Source organism: Papio anubis, chromosome 7, assembly GCF_008728515.1.
Source record: "Papio anubis isolate 15944 chromosome 7, Panubis1.0, whole genome shotgun sequence".
NCBI classification, from domain to species: Eukaryota; Metazoa; Chordata; class Mammalia; order Primates; family Cercopithecidae; genus Papio; species Papio anubis.
This window is the reverse complement of record NC_044982.1, coordinates 36,842,866-36,864,689: the sequence shown is the minus strand read 5'-3', so window position 1 is coordinate 36,864,689 and position 21,824 is coordinate 36,842,866. Positions and strand designations below refer to the sequence as shown.

At 44.0% G+C, this 21,824-nt stretch overlaps 1 protein-coding gene across 1 annotated transcript; it reads right to left on the bottom strand.

Moving 5' to 3' along the window:
* Nucleotides 1-3,340: 3,340 nt before the first annotated feature.
* Nucleotides 3,341-19,807, bottom strand: SLC10A1 (solute carrier family 10 member 1). Its single transcript, XM_003901980.5, has 5 exons — nucleotides 19,318-19,807; nucleotides 13,933-14,143; nucleotides 6,692-6,870; nucleotides 5,834-6,030; nucleotides 3,341-3,872 (listed from the first exon to the last, which is right to left on the bottom strand). Exons 1-5 carry the CDS (start codon nucleotides 19,671-19,673, stop codon nucleotides 3,766-3,768), a joined length of 1,050 nt encoding a protein of 349 aa, XP_003902029.1. The 5' UTR covers nucleotides 19,674-19,807; the 3' UTR covers nucleotides 3,341-3,765.
* Nucleotides 19,808-21,824: the final 2,017 nt, after the last annotated feature.

Below are 21,824 nucleotides of genomic sequence, written 5' to 3'. Positions count from 1 at the left end.
AAGGGCTACAGGTGTGCACCACTGCATGTGGCTAATGTCTAGAGACAGGGTCTTGCTATGTTGCTCTGGCTGGTCTTGAACTGGACTCAAGTGATCTTATAACTTGGCCTCCCAAAGTGCTGGGATTATAGGTGTGAACTGCTGTGTCCAGTTGTGATGCAGTTTTGGTGGTCGGGTAACATGAATGCTTAAGGGACTTTGACATGGTACTTTTTGTCTTGAGATATGTATGGGATAGTACATATTTAAGGGAAAACAATAGTGTAAAATGCCTAAGGTCCTATATCCGTATTAACCTTAGACTTCTGTATTTGAGCTTTCAAGCCCTGCCTTAGATGTATAGAAAAGGAGCTATATTAATACAGGAGTCTCAAGACACTTAGATATATTCTTAGTTCTGTGGAGGCTAGACTACATAAATACTGGGAAACAGTGAATAACACCTATGTAGCTTGGTAATAGCCAGGCACTGTTTTAAGTGCCGTATCTCTGTATGGACTGAATCTAATACCGTTTTACTGGTGGGAATTCAGGAATTCTTCAAAGAAGGGATGGATTGGTATTAAAATCCAGGAAGTCTGATTCCAAGACCCCCACACTACACTCAATGTTGACAAAGATTTTTGCCTCTAGCCTTCCAGGGATTTGGAAAACGGCAGAATTAGAAGCACTAGAAAAACGTAGCTTTTAGCTTCCCGAAAGCGTGGGGATTGGGAAGTGGGAATCTCCATTTGGGAGAATTGAAAGGTTTTTGATATCCTTAATTTTTAAAAGGTCACTGCCTGGCTGTTTCTAAGACTAGAACAGGCTATGGACGTTTAAAGCTGCTAATTGTAATAAGAGGCTGAGTTTAGGAGTTGGTATATACCTGTTGAATTAGTTGAGGGAACCAGGTTTATTTTAATAAACGGTGGATTCTAGATTTTCTCAGTGTCTCTGAAGGCAGTACTTGGTCAGCCTGAAGTTGCTATCAAAAGCAACTTTTCCCCCTTGGGCTTTTAGAACGTGCTTCTCAGGGCAGTGTGGTATGTTGATGTTTTTCCTGTCTACCTCTAAATAATCAGACAAACTTTTTTTTTTTTTGAGATGGAGTCTTACTCTGTTGCCCAGTTTGGGCGGTCTTGGCTCACTGTAGCCTCTGCCTCCTGGGTTCAAGCGATTCCCTTGCCTCAGCCTCCCGGGTAGCTGGGATTACAGGCACCCACCCCCATGCCCAGCTATTTTTTTTTTTTGTATTTTTAGTAGAGACTGGGTTTTATCCTGTTGGCCAGGCTGATCTCAAACTCCTGACCTCAAGTGATAAACCCATCTCAGCCTCCCAAAGTGCTAGGTTTACAGGCATGAGCCACTCTGCCAGTCTTTATTTTTTTAATTTTTTTTTTCTTGAGACGGGGTCTTGCTTGGTCACCCAGGCTAGAGTGCAGTGGTGACTCACTGCAACCTGCACTTCCCAGTCTCAAGTGATTCTCATGTCTCAGCCTCCCAGTAGCTGGAATTACAGGCGCCCACCACCACGTCTGGCTGATTTTTGTATTTTTAGTAGAGACGAGGTTTGACCATGTTGGCCAAGCTGGTCTCGAACTCCTGACTTCAAATGATCTATCTGCCTACCTTGGCCTCCCAAGTGTTGGGATTACAGGAGTGAGCCACTATGCCCAGCCAAGACTTAAGCTACTTTTAATCTTGTGTTAGGGAATACAATAAATTCCTTCTTTTGAAAAAATGGCAGGGAGATAACGATTAAGTCTCAAAAAGGGACTCGCAAAACCAGGCTTGAGATATGAGGAGTGTGGATGTAATCCTAAGGAAAGGTTTAGGACCTGCGTTTGTAGGGCACGGTTTAACCTTTGTTTTCTATGTTTCTTTCATCTTTATTCCTTACTTTTTTTTTTTTTTTTTTTTTTTTTTTTTGAGACGGAGTCTCGCGCTGTGTCACCCAGGCTGGAGTGCAGTGGCGCGATCTCGGCTCACTGCAAGCTCCGCCTCCCAGGTTCAGGCCATTCTCCTGCCTCAGCCTCCGAGTAGCTGGGACTACAGGCGCCCGCCACCACGCCCGGCTAGTTTTTTGTATTTTTAGTAGAGACGGGATTTCACCATGTTAGCCAGGATGGTCTCGATCTCCTGACCTCGTGATCCGCCCGCCTCGGCCTCCCAAAGTGCTGGGATTACAGGCTTGAGCCACCGCGCCCGGCCTTTTTTTTTTTTTTGAGACGGGATCTTGCTCTGTTGCTAGGCTGGATGGAGCGCAGTGGCGCTCTGTCGGCTCACTGCAACCTCTGTCTCTGGGGTTCAAGCGATTCTTCTGCCTCAGCCTCCTGAGTAGCTGGGATTACAGGCGTGTGTCACCATGCCTGGCTAATTTTTGTGTTTTTAGTAGAGATGGGGTTTCACCGTGTTGGCCAGGATGGTCTCCATCTCTTGACCTCAGGATCTGCCCACCTCGGCCTCCCAGAATGCTGGGATTACAGGTGTGAACTACTGTGTCTGGCCATGTGTATTCCTTTCTAAGGGCAGTTTGAGGCCAACCCTATCTTCAGAAGCTAAACAAATGTGTTCTTATAAAACTTGTATGTAACCAAGTCTCCTAGCAGATGATGTTGGTTAGATAATAGAGAAAACAATTTGAACAGTTAGGTATATATGGATATAATTAGTAAAAATGATAGCAGCCTTTTCAAAAACTGCTTTTTTAAGAGGATGTTAGTGACCCAAATCTGTGATTCTCGTTTTGGTGTTGGGAGTATTTGTTAGTCCTGCACATTTGCCAAACTGACACCTGAAAACTATATTGTCTTGGTTTCATTTGTACCTGACCATACAAAATGATAAAAATCCCAAGTAACTAAGCATGATTGACTTTTTGTAAGTGTTAATATTCGTTGTTAATCATTTACTTGATCTTTATTTGCATATGATAGCAAAATGTTTAAATTTTATTAGAGACAATTTGAAATTTGTGAATTCTAGGTATTTGAACATTTTTCTTTGAATTGGGAAACCACTCCTTTAGTTTGCTGTACCCAGTTTTGGGGGTGCTTTGTGTTAAAACCCAATATCTACTGAACTTAAAAAAGAGATTCTTAGGTGACATTGTGTTACTGTATGTATTTGTTTCCTGGTTTTTCCTTGTCAAAGGTTTTTCTCCTCTACTAACGTGATGCATTTGCCCAGTTTTTTCATTTCATTAGCTATTTTTGAGTTGTTTTGCCTAATTGCATCTTACTGTGTTCACTTTTGCATACTTGATGTCAAATTTGACTTTTCGGGAGCGTCATCCCAATCATGTCAAAAGGGAAGGAATGGGATCTGAATTTTTTAGATTAGAACTTCTGAAGTCTAATTCTACAGCATTCTTGAGCATTTATTTCTCTTTTGGGTCACAAAACTTGGAATGGGATTTGGGTATTTGAGTAATGGGTTAAACATATATATTGATTAGTTCAGGAATTGAGTGACTTAAGATGATTATCAGGCACTGTTTCAGAGATCCTGGCAAGAGGCAGATTTGGTTTCTGGTTTCATAGAATTTCCAGTCACTGAACAAGTCTTTGAAATAAGTAGCAAATTCTAAGTTGGGGATAGTTGAGGCTTCTTGGGCAGACACCCTGTCTGTGTTCCCGGCCAAGGCTTGATGAGTCTGATAGATGTACTGGAAATGCTGGAGAGAGACTCAGGCAAGACTGGTGTTTTTGCTGCTCTCTGTAGTTGACCAGACTGGCTTTCAGAATTGCTTTGGGACCAGAATCCAGGCCACCAGGGGAAGGGCTAGGCTGTGCAAGGGGAGCAGTCCTCCCCTTTGTAGGTGCCATTTCCCAGAGCTCCTGGAATTGTTTCTTCAGTTGTGGCAGCAGTGTAGATCATTTTTGTTTTATCTGTAAAGTTAAGGGTCATAGATGTAGAGACAGAACAAGAGGAGTGAACAATGAACCTTGTTTAATCTGGAAAGTACAAGCATACCAACTCAGTCCTAGGGTGTGCTATGTATATATTTTCCATCTCTGTCATCTCTCTGGTGGTTTACTCTTTAAACTCACTTTCCCCTCAATATCCCTAATGGTAGTAGTAGTAATAAAAGTCTTAATGAATTAGACTGTTGAGTCTTCATCATCACTTCACCTCTAACTTCTCTGTACATAACAGTAAAACAACAGGGGAGATGAGTTTATGTATGCAAGGACTGTGTCGCATTCAGGGAATGACGAGGCAGGGAGGAAAGATCTTTGAGAAAGTCTAACCAAGAGAGTTTCCAGTTCTTCCCGCCAACACCCAATTGTTCTGCCTCTTTTCTTGCCCATTGTGTAGGTGGTGATGCAAATTTGAAAATAGCTTTGATTCCTGCACCTTTCTATACAGATGAGAGAGTTCTCTATACAGAGTGCTTCCATCTGTATAGAAAGGTACAGGAATCAAAAGTATAAACACTTGACAGATTCTTTCTCCTGAGAATAGCTTCTTGGGGCCATTAGGTCCAAAGAAATAAGTTGCTTTGATTTAGTGTTTCAACTGGGGTCTTCTGAGATATATTGTGAGGAAAGTTCTTTATAAGTCTTGAGAGCTAAAGATCCATAGAGTATTGTCCTTTGAGGTCACTCCAGGCCTTTCTGGCACTAAAACCTCAAATCTGGGAACTTGGTTGGTCTAGAAACTTCTGTGCACTTTTTGTAAGAGGGCAGCAAATCTCTTGCATTCCTTTCAGGTAAGCATGAGACTAGATTCTTTCTCACAACTCCACTGTAGCTTTGAACCAAAGCTTCAAAAATGGTTCTAGAGTATGGTCAGCCTGTACTTGTTTCCTGTTGGCTGCTTGGCAACCTAATTACATCTTAGCTAACTGCAAAGGGAAAGAGAATTGGTGTTTGCTAGTATAATGTAACAAATTCCAACAGGGAAAGTTGTGTATTTCTCCTAGGGTGTAAATCACAGTCCCTAGGGTCTAGACAAGGTTTTGAAGGGGACTTCAATTCATGGATTTGAAGGGACAGTTGAAGGATTTGGAAAGTACTTAGGAAGAATATACTCATGTTTAGAGTTAGTTATAATGAAGTGTGTTATAAAGTAGGTTTGGATGTTTGAATGTCCTGCATTTTTTTTTTTTTTTAAATTGGTGTTAAAGTACACTTTGAGGAAGACACTCTGGTCTCTGGTCTGTCTTGAGGTTCAATTTTATTTTGAAAGGTAATGCTCTGAGCATTTTAGAGAAGAGATGCTATGTTAACCCCATAGTGATCAGAGTAAAGTATAAATCATATTAATCAAGTTTATTATGGAGGTAGTCACTGTTTTAACAATCTTATGCTTAAGTTTCCTTTACTGTGTAACTGGAGTTGAGGAATCTTTTTTTTTTTTTTTTTCTTTATTCTGGGTTATATTAGGCTGCAATGCTTTCATATGTTTTACCTCATATAGGGGTGCCAGTGGTGCTGTGGCTCTGACCTGGTTCCAGGAAATGAGAACCTAGTCCTGAGAAATGGAAACTTCCCCAACTCTTGTGAGTAGAGGTCTTTCACACAACTAATAATCTCAGTTGTTCAAGGCAGTTCTGTCCTATGATGTCTCCCTACTGAGACAAAGCAGCCCAAATTCCTTCAGTTTTATGAGGTAAACTGCATCCACAATTTCATTCTCCCAGCTAGAAGGAAGAAATGGAGTGCAGTTGATGGAAGTAGCCTTGGATCTTTAAAGCTTCTTGGATGCTTCTTGGGGCTACCTGGTTCTTAGTGGCTTGATAAAAGCTAAAGCCCTATCCAAAAAGTCCCTACTAGAAACTTGCTTGTTGGCAGGCTCAGGTCCAATACTGGAGCAGAACTTGAAGTGGGGATCATTCAGTACTCACCCTTGGGAGTCTTGAATTTCTCATAGCACCGAAACATGACAATGAGGAGAAGCCCTTCTCCAAGCTGGAAAATCATGTAGAGGAGGGGAAAGAAGAAAAGTGGTCCAATGACTTCAGGGGGAAAGGCCACATTGAGGATGGTGGAACACAGTTGGACATTTTGGCATCCGGTCTCCATGCTGACAGTGCGTCGGCACCTGTGTTGGTGAAGAAAACGCCACATACACTCAGAAGGAACTGGAGGGAGCAACTTTGTCCCAGTGCCGCTACCAAGGAGTTTGTCAGCAGTTGGAATCTAGACCCTGGACAGGGGTACTTTGCTATTGCTATTGGTGTTTGGATACCTTTGGTGTCTGGCTTTTTAATCTGTTCAATACCTTTCCTCAATTTTTTTGAAGTCTCTTGTCCAGTTAGTCAAGTCTCTTGTCCAGTTAGTGCATCTGAACATATTGCCAGGAAAATGCCTTGCCCAGATTTCAGGTTCCTAGCTTGTTATTCTTTTCCTGAAAGACTAGGACAAGAATGAAGCCCATGGGACAGTGGGACCTAAAATAATACTATCTCCAGGTGTGTGGAAGCTCACGCCTGTAATCCTAGCACTTTGGAAGGCTGAGGCAGTTGGATTACTTGAGCTCATTAGTTCAAAACTAGCCTGGGCAACATGGTAAAACCCCATCGCTAGAAAAGATAAATCAGCTGGGCATGGTGGCTTGTGCCTGTAGTCCCAGTTACTTGGGGGACTGAGGCAGGAGGATCACTTAAGCCCAGGAGGTTGAGGCTACAGCGAACCGAGAATGTGCTACTGCCCTCCAGCCTGGGAAACAGTGAGACCCTTTCTTAAAAAAAAATAATACCTACCGTCCATTGAGGCAGAAGAGAGCAGAGAGAACATAACCGAGCAGAAAGCCAATAAAAGGCATCAGGGAGGAGGTGGCAATCAAGAGTGGTGTCATGGCAAACATGATGCTCTTGCCCACATTGATGGCAGAGAGAACTGTGACGGCCACACTGCACAAGAGAATGATGATCATCCCTCCCTGGGAATGAAGACAAGAAGAAAAGGCAATTAGAAGAGTTGGGGATAGAAAGGAACAGAGAGGAGGGAAGCACAGGTAGAAATTGGAGGTGGGAAACATTGCAATAAAACACGAAGTGGAAGGGAATATGAAAGACCTTTATCTTCTTTTTGGATTTCTTTTCTTTTTTTAAATTATTAATATTAGAGACAGGGTCTCACTGTGTTGCCCAGGCTCGTATTAAACTCCCGGACTCTGGTGGTCCTCCTGCCTTGGCCTCCGAAAGTGCCGGGATTACAGGTGTGAGCCACTGCACCCAACCCATCTTTTTAGTTTTCTTATCAGTAGCTAGGAAACCTGGGGACAGCTGATTAACACTTTGATTATTACAAACTCAACCAAGCACAGTTTCTGCTTTTGACACATCTATAGATAGCAAACTGAGTGAAGTGTTATATGAGGCTATTCAGGCCTCCTGCAAAATGCATATATGAAAAGTTTCGAAGTATTTTTGGAACTTATATACACAGTCCTACAATACTGTCATTGCTCCACATACTTTGAAACTCATTAGAACTTGTCATACATATTTGTCTCAAATACCTTTATTACAGATAGGGATTTTATCCATTTTAGGATCAATTTGACTTCTGGAAATTGCCAAGAGTCATTTGAAACAAAGCTGGTCAAGGTAGATGATCAAGCCCGTAAATACAGTTTTAAACCCAAAATGATGTCTAATAATAAGGGGATAAACCTACTTTCTTGAGTGATCTGCAAATTGAATATGAAGGAAGTTCCCAAAATAACTTTCAGAAATGTCTTGGGTGATAACAACAACATTTATGAAGGAAGTTCCCAAAATAACTTTCAGAAATGTCTTGGGTGATAACATCATTGGAAACTACGTGGGTCTACTCTGAATGAAATTATAGGATTTTTCATTGTGCAACATAGGATGCAACCTTTCAAAGTGCACCTCCGTGCACTTTGTACTTTCCAGTGTGCATTTTAGAGAATTGCATGCTCCAAAATGATAAACAGGTATGTGTAAATTTAAGACTGTCCCTTTTATCTCCTTTGCAAATGTTTCTCAAACATACCATGTTATTTTGTAATAGTTATATGTGTTGGTTCACTTTTTGGTTCATTCACATGTGTTGCATTTTATATTTCCTAGTAACATTTAAAAAAATGTGGTAAAATATGCATAGCAAAGTTTGCTGTTTTAATCACTTTTGAGTGCACGGTTCAGTGGCATTAAGTACATTCATAATGTCCTAATGACATTTTAACATTTGCGTTGCTCACATTTCAGCTGCACAGCTTTGTGTTTCTGTTTTTAATGCTTGTTGCAACTGATACGATCATATAAAACATCACCTATACCAATTAGTGGTCCTATCCCAGCACAGGAAGGACTTTCACACATCTCTTCAATAACCATGTGCTTCAAGTTTTATTAAAAGTCTTATTAGCTAATGAGCTTCTCAGTTTACCTTTGCATTTTTAGTTGATTTCCCCTTTTGGATTTCTGTCTTTTGAATTTGCCCTCCACCCAACAGTCAAATAGTTCTTATCTCCATCAAGAGTGTAGTGGATAATTTAGGAGGCACTGGGCTACAGGAATTGTCCATGAATCCTGAAGCCCTATTCCTCTGTATAGGCATTCACTCTTACTCTCTCACTCATGTTCTCTGACTCTTGGGGGCTGCACAGTTGTGGTTATGAGCACAGACTTTGATATGATCCAGGTGGGAAAGCTGGCTCTGCTAGTCTTCAGGTGTGTAAGCTTTGGGGAGTCAGTCAACCTGAGTGAGGTTGACAGCATAGGACCTGGCATATAAGAAGGATTCACTAAACTGTAACTCCTATTATTACTCAAAGGGGAGGAATGTAACATTCTAGAGTTTCATCACTCTTACCGCTGCCATCTCTGGAAATTTATCCTGTCTACAACCCCTGCTGAGACAAGTGGCCCTCGGTAGTTGCCTCTCCATAGGCCACCATGTTTGGTACCACCTGACTTCATTGCCCTGCTCACAACTGGGATGAGTGTCCATTAATAAGCAGCCAATCCATTGGCTTACCAGTGACACATGAGATGACATGTCCACATGCTACCCACAAAGGTGGCCTGCACAGGGTGGTGAGTAGTAGAAATAATCAGTTTCTCTCACTTAGGAAGTTTGCAGGATTACAGAGAGGGAAGCAATAGCAGGGACAAGTGTCAAAACACAGAGGCCTGGGAGCAACAGAAGCCACAAGTTGGCAGAAACTATAAGACAAAGGAGAGTTAGGGGTCAGTTCATCAGTAGCAGCAGGTGTGGGAAATGCATGAGTAGAGTGTTGAGCCAATGAAATGGTGGGATCCTTATTAAAGAATAGTGGATGGCTTATGGTGAAAGTGGCTCCTGGACTGTCATTCTCAGATTCATCAGCCTTCTAACCACATAGCCTTAAGTTAATTTCTTGAATTGCCTTTCAAAATGAGCATCCCTGAAATTGTATCTTGGTATATCTAAATGTGACCTTCCACCAGCGAATGCAACTGGTTGAACCCAGTGTGAGCAGATACCTGCTGCCAGAGCTAGTTATTGAAAGTTGGGTTATTTTGATTTGCAAGGTCCTAGGAGGGTTAAGTGTGCAAAGAGGCCAGGACAATCATTTGTTCATTTTCCAGTGTGGCACTCACTCTATTATTTATGGGACAGGGTGACAAAGGATGAACATAGTCCTCAAAGAGCCATAGAAACAAGGGAACCCACATGTTCGTCTCTGCATCCTCACAGGAGTGATTCCAGTTTTGGAAAATAGGAAAATCAGTGTAGCTGTTGACTTTGTGGTTGTTTAACCCTGGAGGTTTAGCCAGGGACAAAATGGGTCCAGGGCATGCCTGGGTTTTTTAGATCACCTTTTATGTAGTCCCTTATTACTAGTCTCTGTCTTTCTAGCCAAGGTATTTCTTAGCCCTTTTAATGTTCTCTGGCTTCATTTTGACTTCATTTCCTCTTTGGCATTGAGTAGTGGATGTGCAACACAACAGGAACAGAGACTGGTTGAGATAATCCTGGCTCTGCCAAGTACCTTTTCCGGGCCTCAGTTACTCTATCTGCAAATTGAGAATAAGGCAGGAGACTGAACTTCATCTTAAAGGCTTCTCCAGTTTTAAAATCTGAGATTCCACTTTTTGCAACCTCAGAGAAACACTTCTAAAGCTACTCTGAGGTAGAAAGGAGACATGCTCTTGCATCAGTTGTCATTAGCACTGTGATTTGGTATTCTGGTCCCCAGTTTCCCACCTATAAAACGGGAGGGTAGAGTAGCATTAAATGATAGTAGTGGTCACTTCACATTTTAATATTTTTTATATTTTATATGCATTTCTTTAAGATCGTTTGTGGGTGTATAGGATTTTTAAAAAAGCAATCTTATGCACCCTACAAACTACCTTAAAGAAATGAAATGATGCACACAAACATGTTTCTCTGTGTATGTTGTTTTTCTGCTGGTGTGTGGAAGAGCAGCAGACAGGACTTGCCCTTCATTCCTTTATTTATTCTCAGGCATTGGCTATGGGGGCACTGTGATAGGTGCTGTGGATTCAGTGTTAATTAAGACATAGCCTTATGGTCTTGCTTCTTGAGAAATAAGTGGGGAATAAACATGAACAGGTATTTTTAATGCAGTATAATAATTTCTACAGGGGTTGGCTGGAGTGTTGGGTGCTGTGGGAATGAATAGGACAAGCATCCTACTCAGGCTTAAGAGGTTTAAGGAAGGCTTCCTGGAGGAGGCGCTATTTGTGTTGAGACTTAAAGGATGAGTGGGAGTGACCCAGTGAAAGATGGTGAGTGGGGTGAGAGTTGGGAAGAAGAGTGTTTCAGGTGAAGGGAAGGGCATGTGCAAAGAGAAAAGAGCTGAGGCTGGTAAGGTCAATTGAGACCAAATCTCAATTTGATTTGGTGCCACATTAAGAAGTTTAAACTCTATCCTAGGGGGAAGGAGCCAATGAGAGGCTTTAAGCAGTGGAGAGACATGATAGAGTTTGTACTTTACATCTTCACCCTCAGGTTAAAACTGGGTGAGGAGGTTGGATGAGAAGGCCATTTGAGTTGTCTAGTGAGAGGTAAGGATGGAGAGGAATGAATGGATTCCAGCAACAGAAGGTGGAATCGACGGTCATTAATTAGATAGATGTGAGTGGTGAGGGAGAAGGGAACGTTGAGAATGACTTCCAGTTTCCGGTTGAGGCAATTGGGCACACACACAGTGCCACTGACTGAGATAACCACACGGGGAGGAGATGACTTATTTAACATATATTGAGTTTTAAATGCCCGAGGTATATTCAGATAGAAAGATCGGTAGATAATAAATGGATTCTGGAGTCAGGAGAGAGTTGAGGTCGGATGATGCTGTTCTGAAAGTCTCAGCTTGCAGATGGTAATTGCAGACCTGAGAGGGATCAGATCCTGGGCTAGGAGAGGTCTGGTGAGAAAGGCAGAAAGCTTGGTCTGAATGCAGAGAAGTGCCTTTGACCAGAGGAACTCATAAGGGAGTCCAAAGGAGGTCACAAGAGGCAGGAGGAAAGCAGCAGAGCTTAGAGTCACTAAAGCGGACAGAGAAGGCTTTTGAGGAGGCAGTGGTCAATTATGTCCAATGCTGCTAGAAGGTCAAGAAAGGATTGAGAAATGTCCATTGGATTTGGCAGAGAAAGTAGAGCAGGTGGTCATCAAGATGCTGGGTGGATGGGAGACCAAGGAGGAGAGAAGAGAGGGATTCAAATAATGGAAACGAATGGCTGAGGGCCTGGTCCCTCGTGAGAAAGCTCTGGCGGTGGCATGGGGGAAATGGAAGATGTCTGAGAGGCAGCGATTGACAGAGAGAGAGAGAGAGAGAGAGAGAGAGAGAGAGGAGTGAGGGTGATTTTTCATGAAGCCTGGCTAGGAAGGGGAGCAAAGGGGGAGGTATTAGGTGGAATGGGAGGTGGATTCCACAAGAAATTCCAGTGAGAGAGAGTTTTTGTTCTGTTTTTTTGAAGATAGGAGATATGTGAGTCTGTGTCCAAGCTGACTGTGAAGAACCAATACAGAGATGTTTTAGAAATGAGAGTGAGAGGCCGGGCGCGGTGGCTCAAGCCTGTAATCCCAGCACTTTGGGAGGCCGAGACGGGCGGATCACGAGGTCAGGAGATCGAGACCATCCTGGCGAACACCGTGAAACCCCGTCTCTACTAAAAAATACAAAAAACTAGCCGGGCGAGGTGGCGGGTGCCTGTAGTCCCAGCTACTCGGGAGGCTGAGGCAGGAGAATGGCGTAAACCTGGGAGGCGGAGCTTGCAGTGAGCTGAGATCCGGCCACTGCACTCCAGCCCGGGCTACAGAGCGAGACTCCGTCTCAAAAAAAAAAAAAAAAAAAAAAAAGAAATGAGAGTGAGAGAGGGGAGGCTGCTGGATCAGGGGCATAATCAGTAAAAGGAGGTCTCTGAGTACAAGGGTGGAGAGAATGATGCTGAGGTGGGGTGACCGGCCAGGGAAAGGAGGAGGGATGATTCCTCCATGTCCTCCAGCAGGCGGGAAGCGGCCATGGCACTGGGACAGGGAAAGGGCAAAACTACTCGAGACAATAGTAGTGTGAAAATAAACCCCCCCTGAAAACTGGACTCTTGGCTTCTTTGTTCCAGGCCCAAAGCTGCTGCCAAACTTTGGGGTTCTCAGCAGCACGCCTTACAGACCAGGCCAGAGGCATTGATGCAAGGGCAGAGACAGTACAGGATGTCAGGAGATCAAGTCCTTCCTGAGGACCAGGATGACCCCCTGGCTCTGTGGGATGAACAGTGAGCCAAGCGGGAGGCTGGCAGAGACTGAACTCCAAGGTTGAAAATGTTGGTGGAGAGACCATAGCTGCACTCTAAGAGTCCGGGATTTTTCTGCACACCAGGCAGTGGCATGATGCCCTGTCTGTGACCACAGTGCTCCTCAAAACCTTTGTGGCCTTAATTCACTCTGCTTCCCACCCCATCCCTCTCCTGAAATGCTGGGAATGGGTATACTACCTCTCTCCTCTAGCTTCTTGCCACATCAGCCAAATTTGCCCTTGGTGCCCTCTCAACTCCTCTATTCAGCCTTCTCCCCAGGTTTACCTAAATGCCTCAAGCCCTTCCTTTTTTTTTTTTTTTTGAGACGGAGTCTCGCTCTGTCACCCAGGCTGGAGTGCAGTGGCCGGACCTCAGCTCACTGCAAGCTCCGCCTCCCGGGTTTACGCCATTCTCCTGCCTCAGCCTCCCGAGTAGCTGGGACTACAGGCGCCCGCCACCTCGCCCGGCTAGTTTTTTGTATTTTTTAGTAGAGACGGGGTTTCACCGTGTTAGCCAGGATGGTCTCGATCTCCTGACCTCGTAATCCACCCGTCTCGGCCTCCCAAAGTGCTGGGATTACAGGCTTGAGCCACCGCGCCCGGCAAGCCCTTCCTTTTTAAGAAGCCTCCTTTACCACTCCAGCGCTCACTGTTCCCATCTCCTTGCCTTCTGCAAATACTTGTGTGTACACTGGAATTGGATCTTCTCTCTCTCTTTTTTTTTTTTTCTTTTTAGAAATGGAGTCTTGCTTTGTGGCCCAGGCTGGAGTGCAGTGGCGCGATCTCAGCTCACTGCAGCCCCCGCCTCCCTGGTTCGAGTGATTCTGCTGCCTCAGCCTCCTGAGTAGCTGGGATTACAGGCACTTGCTACTATGCCTGGCTAATTTTTAAATTTTTTTTTTTTTTTTTGTATTTTTAATAGAGATGGGGTTTTGTCATGTTGGTCGGGCTGGTCTCAAACTTCTGACCTCAAGTGATCCACCCGCCTCAGCTTCCCAAAGTGTTGGGATTACAGGCGTGATCCACTGCACCGGCCTCATGTGTTACTTCACTTTGTGCAAACATCAGACTTTGGTGACAATGAATCCTCAGAGTGCATGGCATAAAACTTAGCATCTAGGAGGAGCATATATGTGTTTATTATTAATATAGTGATTATACCGTGTAGTTGTATATGGTGTTTTTATTCTTTTGCCATAATTTGTCAAGCCCCCAGGTTCTTACCTTGATGACATAGCGCATGTATTGTGGCCGTTTGGATTTGAGGATGATCCCTATGGTGCAAGGAATGAGAACCGGGACCAGTGATAATATGATGCGTCCATAGGGCACCTTGTCCTTCAGGTCCCCATCATAGATCCCCCTGGTGTAGAGGTACAGGAGGAGAGGCATCATGCCAAGGGCACAGAAGGTGGAGCAGGTGGTCATCACAATGCTGGTGGGAGACATGGGAAGAGGGGAGAAAGAGAGCCCATAAATACAGACTATTTTGTTGAGTGCCTGCTAAGTGCCAGTCACTGTGCTAAGTGCTTGACATATGTGACTTCAGTTCCTTTCCCCCATATCATTAGGCAGTAAGCATACTATCTTCTTTTTGCTGACAAGGAAGCTGGGGACTAGAAGAGTTGTGTCCTGCTCGAAATCACACAAGGTAGTACGTGGCCAAGGCAGGATTTGAACTTAGGCTGGTTCAACTGCTTCAATCCCTGTGTGCTTCATTGTGGAAGGAGCCATTCTGATCTCCTTCTCTGTAATAGAACGCTTTTTGCATTGAGCACCTTCCCCATGCCAAGCCCATTTTGTAGAAAGCTAACTGTGTGATCCCATTACTCTGATCATTAGCCCACTGGACCAGGGAATAGCACCTGACCCACAGTTACTAAATGTCTGGTTTAGAGCCTAGGGAATGGCTGGTTGTAGTGGCTTTGTCCAACGGAGACAATAACGATTAGCTATATCAGCACATTTTACCTTGTGGGGAGTCTGAGTGTGAGACACAGTGACAGGGCACTTGGTCTTTGGAGATGGGTGGCATGGGAGTGATGGTCAGGCAGAAGCCAAAAACCCTACTAAGAAAAATCAGTAAACAGATACCATGATTAAAAGGACTGTAAAAGAAATAGTGAAGCAGTAAGAAACAGAATAATTGAAGGGCCATAATGGTGGGGTAGTAGAGAAGGCAGTAATAGATACCCATGTTGAGTAAGTGACAAGATAACTTGGTCAGACTTGCTTTGCATCTTGGATAGTATTCCAGTCCCCAACTCTGGTGTTCTCATGCTCTTTACTTTCTGGTTCCTCCTGATATTATTTAAAATAAATTGAGTGTGATACTCAGAGCCTGAATAATATATCCTTCCAGCTCTAATATGTATCCTACTTGTCCAATTTCCTTTTCCATTTGGAATCTTATATATGTTAGTCCCAGGACCCTGTCTAGGGAGAGGCCCTCCGGAAAGGTCAACTGAGAAGGAAGCTGATAGGGTATCTCCTTGGATTTATGGACATTCACATTAAAAATATATGACTCTGACTTTTATTCCAGTGGGAAGGTGGTTGGGAGGTGAGGGCTTGGCAAGACCCTAGGAAAACCACACTCAGTGTGTCCCTCCTCCTCCCCACAGCCCCACCCTCTATCTACACTTCTTTCATTATTTCCATAAAGATGGAATATGGCTTAAATATGCATCAAGAGCAGCCTATATCAAAGGTTCCAGAGCGTAGCTATCAAGAACAATAGGTAGACATGTCATAAGGATAAGAGCTGTTAGAGGTGAGGAGAGTCTCTCAAAGAAAATTGTGAACTAGATAATAGGAACTCCCCAACCCCCATGAACAAATACACACTTGAGCTTGTAAGAAATTAACATTTATTTTAAGTGTGGCATAGTGGCTTATGCTTATAATCCCAGCATTTTGGGGGGCCGAGGAGGGAGGATTGTTTGAAGCCAGGAGTTTGAGACCAGCCTGGGCAACAAAGTAAGACTCCTGTCTCTACATACGAACAAACGAACAAACAGTTTCACTGTATAGAGGGGTTATCGAGGGGAGTGGAGTGTTAGTCTTGGCACTCTTTCATGCCCGAGGGAGGGACCAGAATTGAGGTCTTAGACCTGGGATGGGAGGAGCATTGAAACTGAGCAACCAGGCCGGGCACGGTGGCTCAAGCCTGTAATCCCAGCACTTTGGGAGGCCGAGACGGGCGGATCACGAGGTCAGCAGATCGAGACCATCCTGGCTAACACGGTGAAACCCCGTCTCTACTAAAAAATACAAAAAAAAAAAATAGCCGGGCGAGGTGGCGGGCGCCTGTAGTCCCAGCTACACGGGAGGCTGAGGCAGGAGAATGGCGTAAACCCGGGAGGCGGAGCTTGCAGTGAGCTGAGATCAGGCCACTGCACTCCAGCCTGGGCGACAGAGCAAGACTCTGTCTCAAAAAAAAAAAAAAAAAAAAAAAAAAAAAGAAACTGAGCAACCAATAATAAAAGGATCATGGGGTGGGGGGAAGGGAACTTTCTAATTATATCATCAATCAAATATGAAATCATGGTGGAAAAAGTATTTAGAACATAAAAATAGTAAAATACATATTTAAAAAACATGGTGAGGGGACTTGGGATTAGGCAATGGTTTCTTATATATGACGTCTAAAGCACAAACAGCCAAAGAAAAAACAGATGAATCAGACTTTATTAATATTAAAAACTTGTGATTCAAAGGACACCATCAAGAAAGTGAAAAGCCAACCAGAGAATGGGAGAAAATATTTGCAAGTCATATATCTGATAAGGGTCTAGTATTCAGAATATATGAAGAACTCTGATAATGCAATAATAAAAAAGTAAAAAATGGGATTTGAATGAGATGTTTTCCCAAAGAAGATATACAAATGGCCAATGAGCACATGAAAAGACGCTCAACATCATTACTTATTAGGAAAATGCAAATCAAAACCACTATGAGATACCACTTAATATCTACTAGCATGGCTATAATTAAAAAGATGGACAATAACAAGTGTTGCAGGGTATGTGGAAAATTTGGAATCCTCATACACTGCTGGTGGGAATGTAAAATGGTGCTTTGGAAAATAGTTTGGCAGTTTCTCAAAAATATAAACAGAGTCACCGTATAACCCAGCAATTCTACTCTTAGGTATATATTCCAAGGGAACAGAAAGCATGTTCACACAAAAACTTGCCTATGAGCTTCCATAGACATTATTCATACTAGGCAACAAGTAGAAACAACCCATATGTCCATCAGCTGAATGAATGGATGAGCAAAATGTATTATATCCATACAATGGGATATTATTCAATTACAAAAACGAAGTATTGTGACATGCTGTCACATGAATGAACCTTGAAAATATTATGCTAAGTGAAAGAAGTATAGATACAAAAGGTCACATACTGAATGCTTCCATTTATGTGAAATCCATAGAGACAGAAAGTAGATTAGTGGTTGTCAAGAGTTAGAAGGGGAGAGAGAAATGGGGACTCCTGCTAAATGGGATGGAGTTCCTTTTTGGGGTATTGAAAATGTTCTGAAATTAGATAATGGTGATAGTTTCACAGCCTTGGAAATATGCTAAAAACCAAGGCATTGTACTTTTTAAAGAATGGATTTTATGGTATGTGAATTATATCTCAATAAAAAGTAATTTAAAAACCATGCCAGGAGTAAATAAAGCAATTATTAAAGGGCAATTTATAGCCTTACATATTTATATCGAAAAAGAAGAAAGACTGAAAATGAATGAGTTGAGCACCTTACTCAAGAGGTTAGAAAGAGAAAAACCCAATACAAAGAAAAGGAAGAAATTTTTTAAGTTTTGTAAATTGTTAGAGAGGATCAGTAAAACCAAAAGTAGGGTTTTTTTGTTTGTTTTTCTTTTTTTTCTTAAAGGCCAGTTAAATAGACACCTCTGGCAAGACAGACCAGGGCAAAGAGAGATGGCACAAATTGATGATGTTAGTGTGAAAAAGGGAACGTAATTACAGAGACAATGAAGATTTTAAAAAGTAATAAAATAAACTACAGACATTTTCATACTTTCATTTTTAACTTAAATGGACAATTTCATGGGAAATATAACCTACAAAACCAAGTCAATATGAAGCCAAAAACCTGATTCAACTTAGAATTATTTAAGACATTTAATAAGCAGTTCAAAACCTATCTTCTAGAACCCCACATGATTTATACTGTCTTACGGTAGTGTTCTACTAAACATGCAAAGTGCAGATTGCTGCAATATTATGCAAATCTATCCAGATAATATAAAAAGTGGAAACATGCCCCCATTTATTGTATAAGGTTGATATGATCTTGGAACTAACGCTGGAGAATGATATGAGAAAAGAAAATTGGGGGCCACTCTTATTTATGAACATAGAAGCAAAAATAATAAAATATTAGCAAATAAATCAAGCAGTGCTTTAAAAAAGTAATACAATTGAACAAGATGAGTAAGAATGACTTAACATTAGATAATCTATTAATACATACTACTGTATTATTAGATTAAAGAAATGGTATAATTTTGTAGATACAGAAAAGTCATTCAACAAAATTTAATGTTCTTACATAATAAAAATTTAGCATGATTTTGAATGAACGGAATGAAAATTCCTAGCAACGGAATGAAAATTCCTTAACTTGAAAGGAAATCTATTAGAAAAGTAAAACACTAAACTTAATGGTAAAAAGTTAGAGGGACTGGCTTGAGACTGAGGTTTCGCTAAAAGCAAGAGCTTCTGCTAGTGAGTTTTCTTTAGCTTCAGCACAGGCTGCTGGAGCTGGAGCGGGTCTGAAGTAGCTCCTCTGGCAGATGTTCAAGACTAGAGTCCCCCCGTTTGCAAGGATGAGCATCAACCAGCCCCTGCATGCTGTGCCTGCAGGAGCGAGCCCTTGCTGATTTCTGCTTATAATGCTTTGGGCAGGGCGTTAGGGGGTGCTGCTGTCTTCCCCTTACCAGGGTGGCTGAGATGGGGCTGGCATATCCTGAGTGGGTGCTGGGAAACGCTGGGATCTCCCTGGTTGTGCCTTTGCATGGAAATGTCACTGCATCTGATGGGGAATGAGGGACTTTAAAGAGAAAACATCTCAGATAACCAGGTAATTGGGAGGACCTTTTGGAAATTCTTGCCTGCTTTGCAGGAATTTGAGGTGCTCATTTGTTTCCAAGTCACCTTGATCTTCCTGGTGATGTTTGGAACGAATCACACCGCCTTTTAAATCTCTGGGCTCAAAGCAGGCAACCTGTCCACTGTTGTAGGTGGATGCAGTTCTCCAGAGGTTCCTTTCGCATAAATCAATGCTCCTTTAAGACAATCCTTGAGACACCTCTGGAAGCAAGGAGATCACCACGAGCTTCCTGGACCAGTATGGTCCCTTTGGTTTGGTGCTTAAACCAGACATACCCCAACTCCTGCCCCCATCCCAGCATAAGCTCTTGGCAATAAATGCCAGCCTCCCCCTGACCTAGCCTCCACCCAGCCTGCATTCACTCCTTCCTGGCTTTAGCCCAGCTCTTCCCCTCAATTGTGACATCTCTAATGTAGCTCCTGTCCCAGGCTGTTCCCTCCTCACCCCCAGGCCTACCTGAGATTCATGTCCCCCTTCATGGCCAGACTGAAGACATTGGACAGGTTCCCTCCAGGTGAGCAGCCACAGACCAGGATGGCCAGCGCCTCAATGTTGTTCAACTGGAAGACCTTGCCCAGCACAAAGGCCGTAAGGGGCATGATGCCATACTGTGCCACCAGGGCGATGGCCAGTCCTTTAGGCTTCCATAAGTGAGCCTTGATCTTGCTGAACTCCATGGTGCAGCCCAGCGAGAGCATAACGAAGAACAACATGAACACCAGGATGATGCTCAGTGCCAGGTCTGTGGGGCGCTTGCCAAAGTTGGGTGGCAGGGTGAAGTTGAAAGGGGCAGATGCGTTGTGGGCCTCCATCCTCCTGTGAGGCAGTGGAAGACCACTCCTTGTTCTCCGGCTGACTCCGTTTCTTGTGCAGTTCTTGCTGGATGCCTTCTTTAATCACCTCTCAGGACAGAGAGTTTCTGGACAAAAGCTCTGGGCAAATAGAAGGGTTATGCAACTAGCTGAGCTATTTCTCTGACTGTTGCCCCAAAGAGGAACAGCCCAGAACCTTATCTGCCTGCCCTAGCTCTCCCAAGCTCGCTGACCTCTGCTGAATTCCTGGATGCTACTCGTAGTCCTCTCTTGTCACTTTGCTGCTTCTGGGCTTATTTCTCCCCTTTGCCCTCCACTGAGTGTGCCTCATAGGCATTCGGTTCCTGGGGACCTGCCCAGGGCCCACCTGAATCCAGGTCCAGTCCATCTCCTTCCCTGCAGCTCCTGTTCCCAGCTCAGCCCTTGATTCCTTAATTTCTTGGTTGGGGAAAGGCGTCCTCCCTGTGTTCAGTGGGTTATCATTTGTCCCCAGAACCCATGAGAGTGAAAGGAGCTGGGTGTTGCCTTTGGTTCCTGGATATAGGTAGCATAGCCCAAGGGGGTGTGGGACAGGCAAATGTCACTGGCCTCCAGGAGGGGATGTGTCCATGACCCTTTTCCTGGGAGCTGAGAGGATGCCAGTGTCCTCCCTGGCATCCTCCCAGGGAAACTTTTGTCTTATCCCCAAACTGGGACTGTATGAGTCCCAGGGAGGAATACTGGTGGTGGCTGCTCCACACTCCCTGGAATGCTTACCGTCAGAGGGAATAACCAGCTGGGATGGTGGGTGGGCTCTCAGGAAGCTTGGAGGCTCTTTCCCCAAAGAGCATCCTGAGGGAACCCTGGCCGTGGAGATTGCTTTGTGCCCGAGGAGGCCCACTGCTTGGGAAACTTGCTGAGAAGGAAGCAGGAATGCAGTCTTTTCTCCCTGACTTCCTGACTGCTTTACTTTTGCACTGGGCCTGTGTGTTTCAGGCTGGGAGACAGGCTTGGGGTGTGCTGCAGCAGCAGCAGAGAGAGGTGGGCATGCCAGGGGCAGGGCCACCTAGTGTGTGAGGTTATCCTAAGCCTTGCTCTTTCCATCTATCCCCACTGCAGAGGTGGGACAAGGGAGGGGTCTCCTTCAGAAACACAATTGCCTCTTGGCTTGGTTGGAACCCAGGAGGCCTGGGTAGGGTCTGAAACAGGTGATTAGGCTTTGTATGTAGGACTCCAGAGGGCAGAATAGGGACTAGGGTGTGAACCACTGTTGGGTGGATGTGGGGACAGATTTTGGCTTGGTGCAAGGAACTACCTGAAAATGAGAGCTCTCCAAGGATGGCCTTGAGGTCTCTGGAATCCTGCTTGGATGGGTTGGATGGCAGGATCCATACATATTGCATCGTATCCAAGAAAAGGCTGCTCCCTGGGCTTGCGCGGTGGACAGCTTGCAGGGCCGTATACTGTGGCCCTGGGTGACATGAACTTGAAGCCCCTTTTCCTTTGAGAGTCTCTGCTAATGATTTTCAGGTGCTTGAGTTGGGCTGGTATCAAAGGGAGGGCAGGCAGAGGACTGGGCACTGGATGTGATGCCTGGACTGAGTGTTCCCACAGGGTAGGGTTGAGTCTCAAAGGAGTCTGCTTCCTCTCTCTGGGGCCAATCAGAAGGGAACAGAGTTGCTAGGGGAGAAATATTGGTCACTAACTGAGTACCAGTCACCATGGGAGGCAAAAAAACAAAAAAAACCCAAAAACCAAAAATGATATAATTCATGTTCCTGTTCTCAGGGACCTGATGGTCTGTATAAGACCACAGGTGGCCAGATGGTACACAATGCAATATGGAAGCTCGTGAGGGTGGAGGCCATGCAGGGCTGCCAAGTACACCTGTTCAGGTTGGGCACTGCACAATGCCAGGGACGCCACTCTACAGATGTCTTGTGCAACCGTACATGAGGCCTTGAAGTCAAAGGAAGAAGTTAGCTTTTTACACATTTGCCTGGTGCCAAAGGGTGACGAGGAATTGACCAATATCTGTTAAAGAGTAGGGTCTGGGCATGTGTCTATTGATCCGATTATGCACATCCAAAGGGAAGAGTTCCCATGAACACATTCATAACCTGGATTCTAAATCATGTAGTCTCTATCAACTCTCCCTCCTCACCTCTTCTC

Coding starts and splice junctions, on each gene's coding strand:
- SLC10A1 (XM_003901980.5), bottom strand. CDS start 19,673: ATGGAGGCCCACAACGCATCTGCCCCTTTCAACTTCACCCTGCCACCC. Junction 14,144..19,317: donor AAGGGGGACATGAATCTCAG/GTAGGCCTGGGG, acceptor GTCTCCCACCAG/CATTGTGATGACCACCTGCT. Junction 6,871..13,932: donor ACATGCGCTATGTCATCAAG/GTAAGAACCTGG, acceptor CTTCATTCCCAG/GGAGGGATGATCATCATTCT.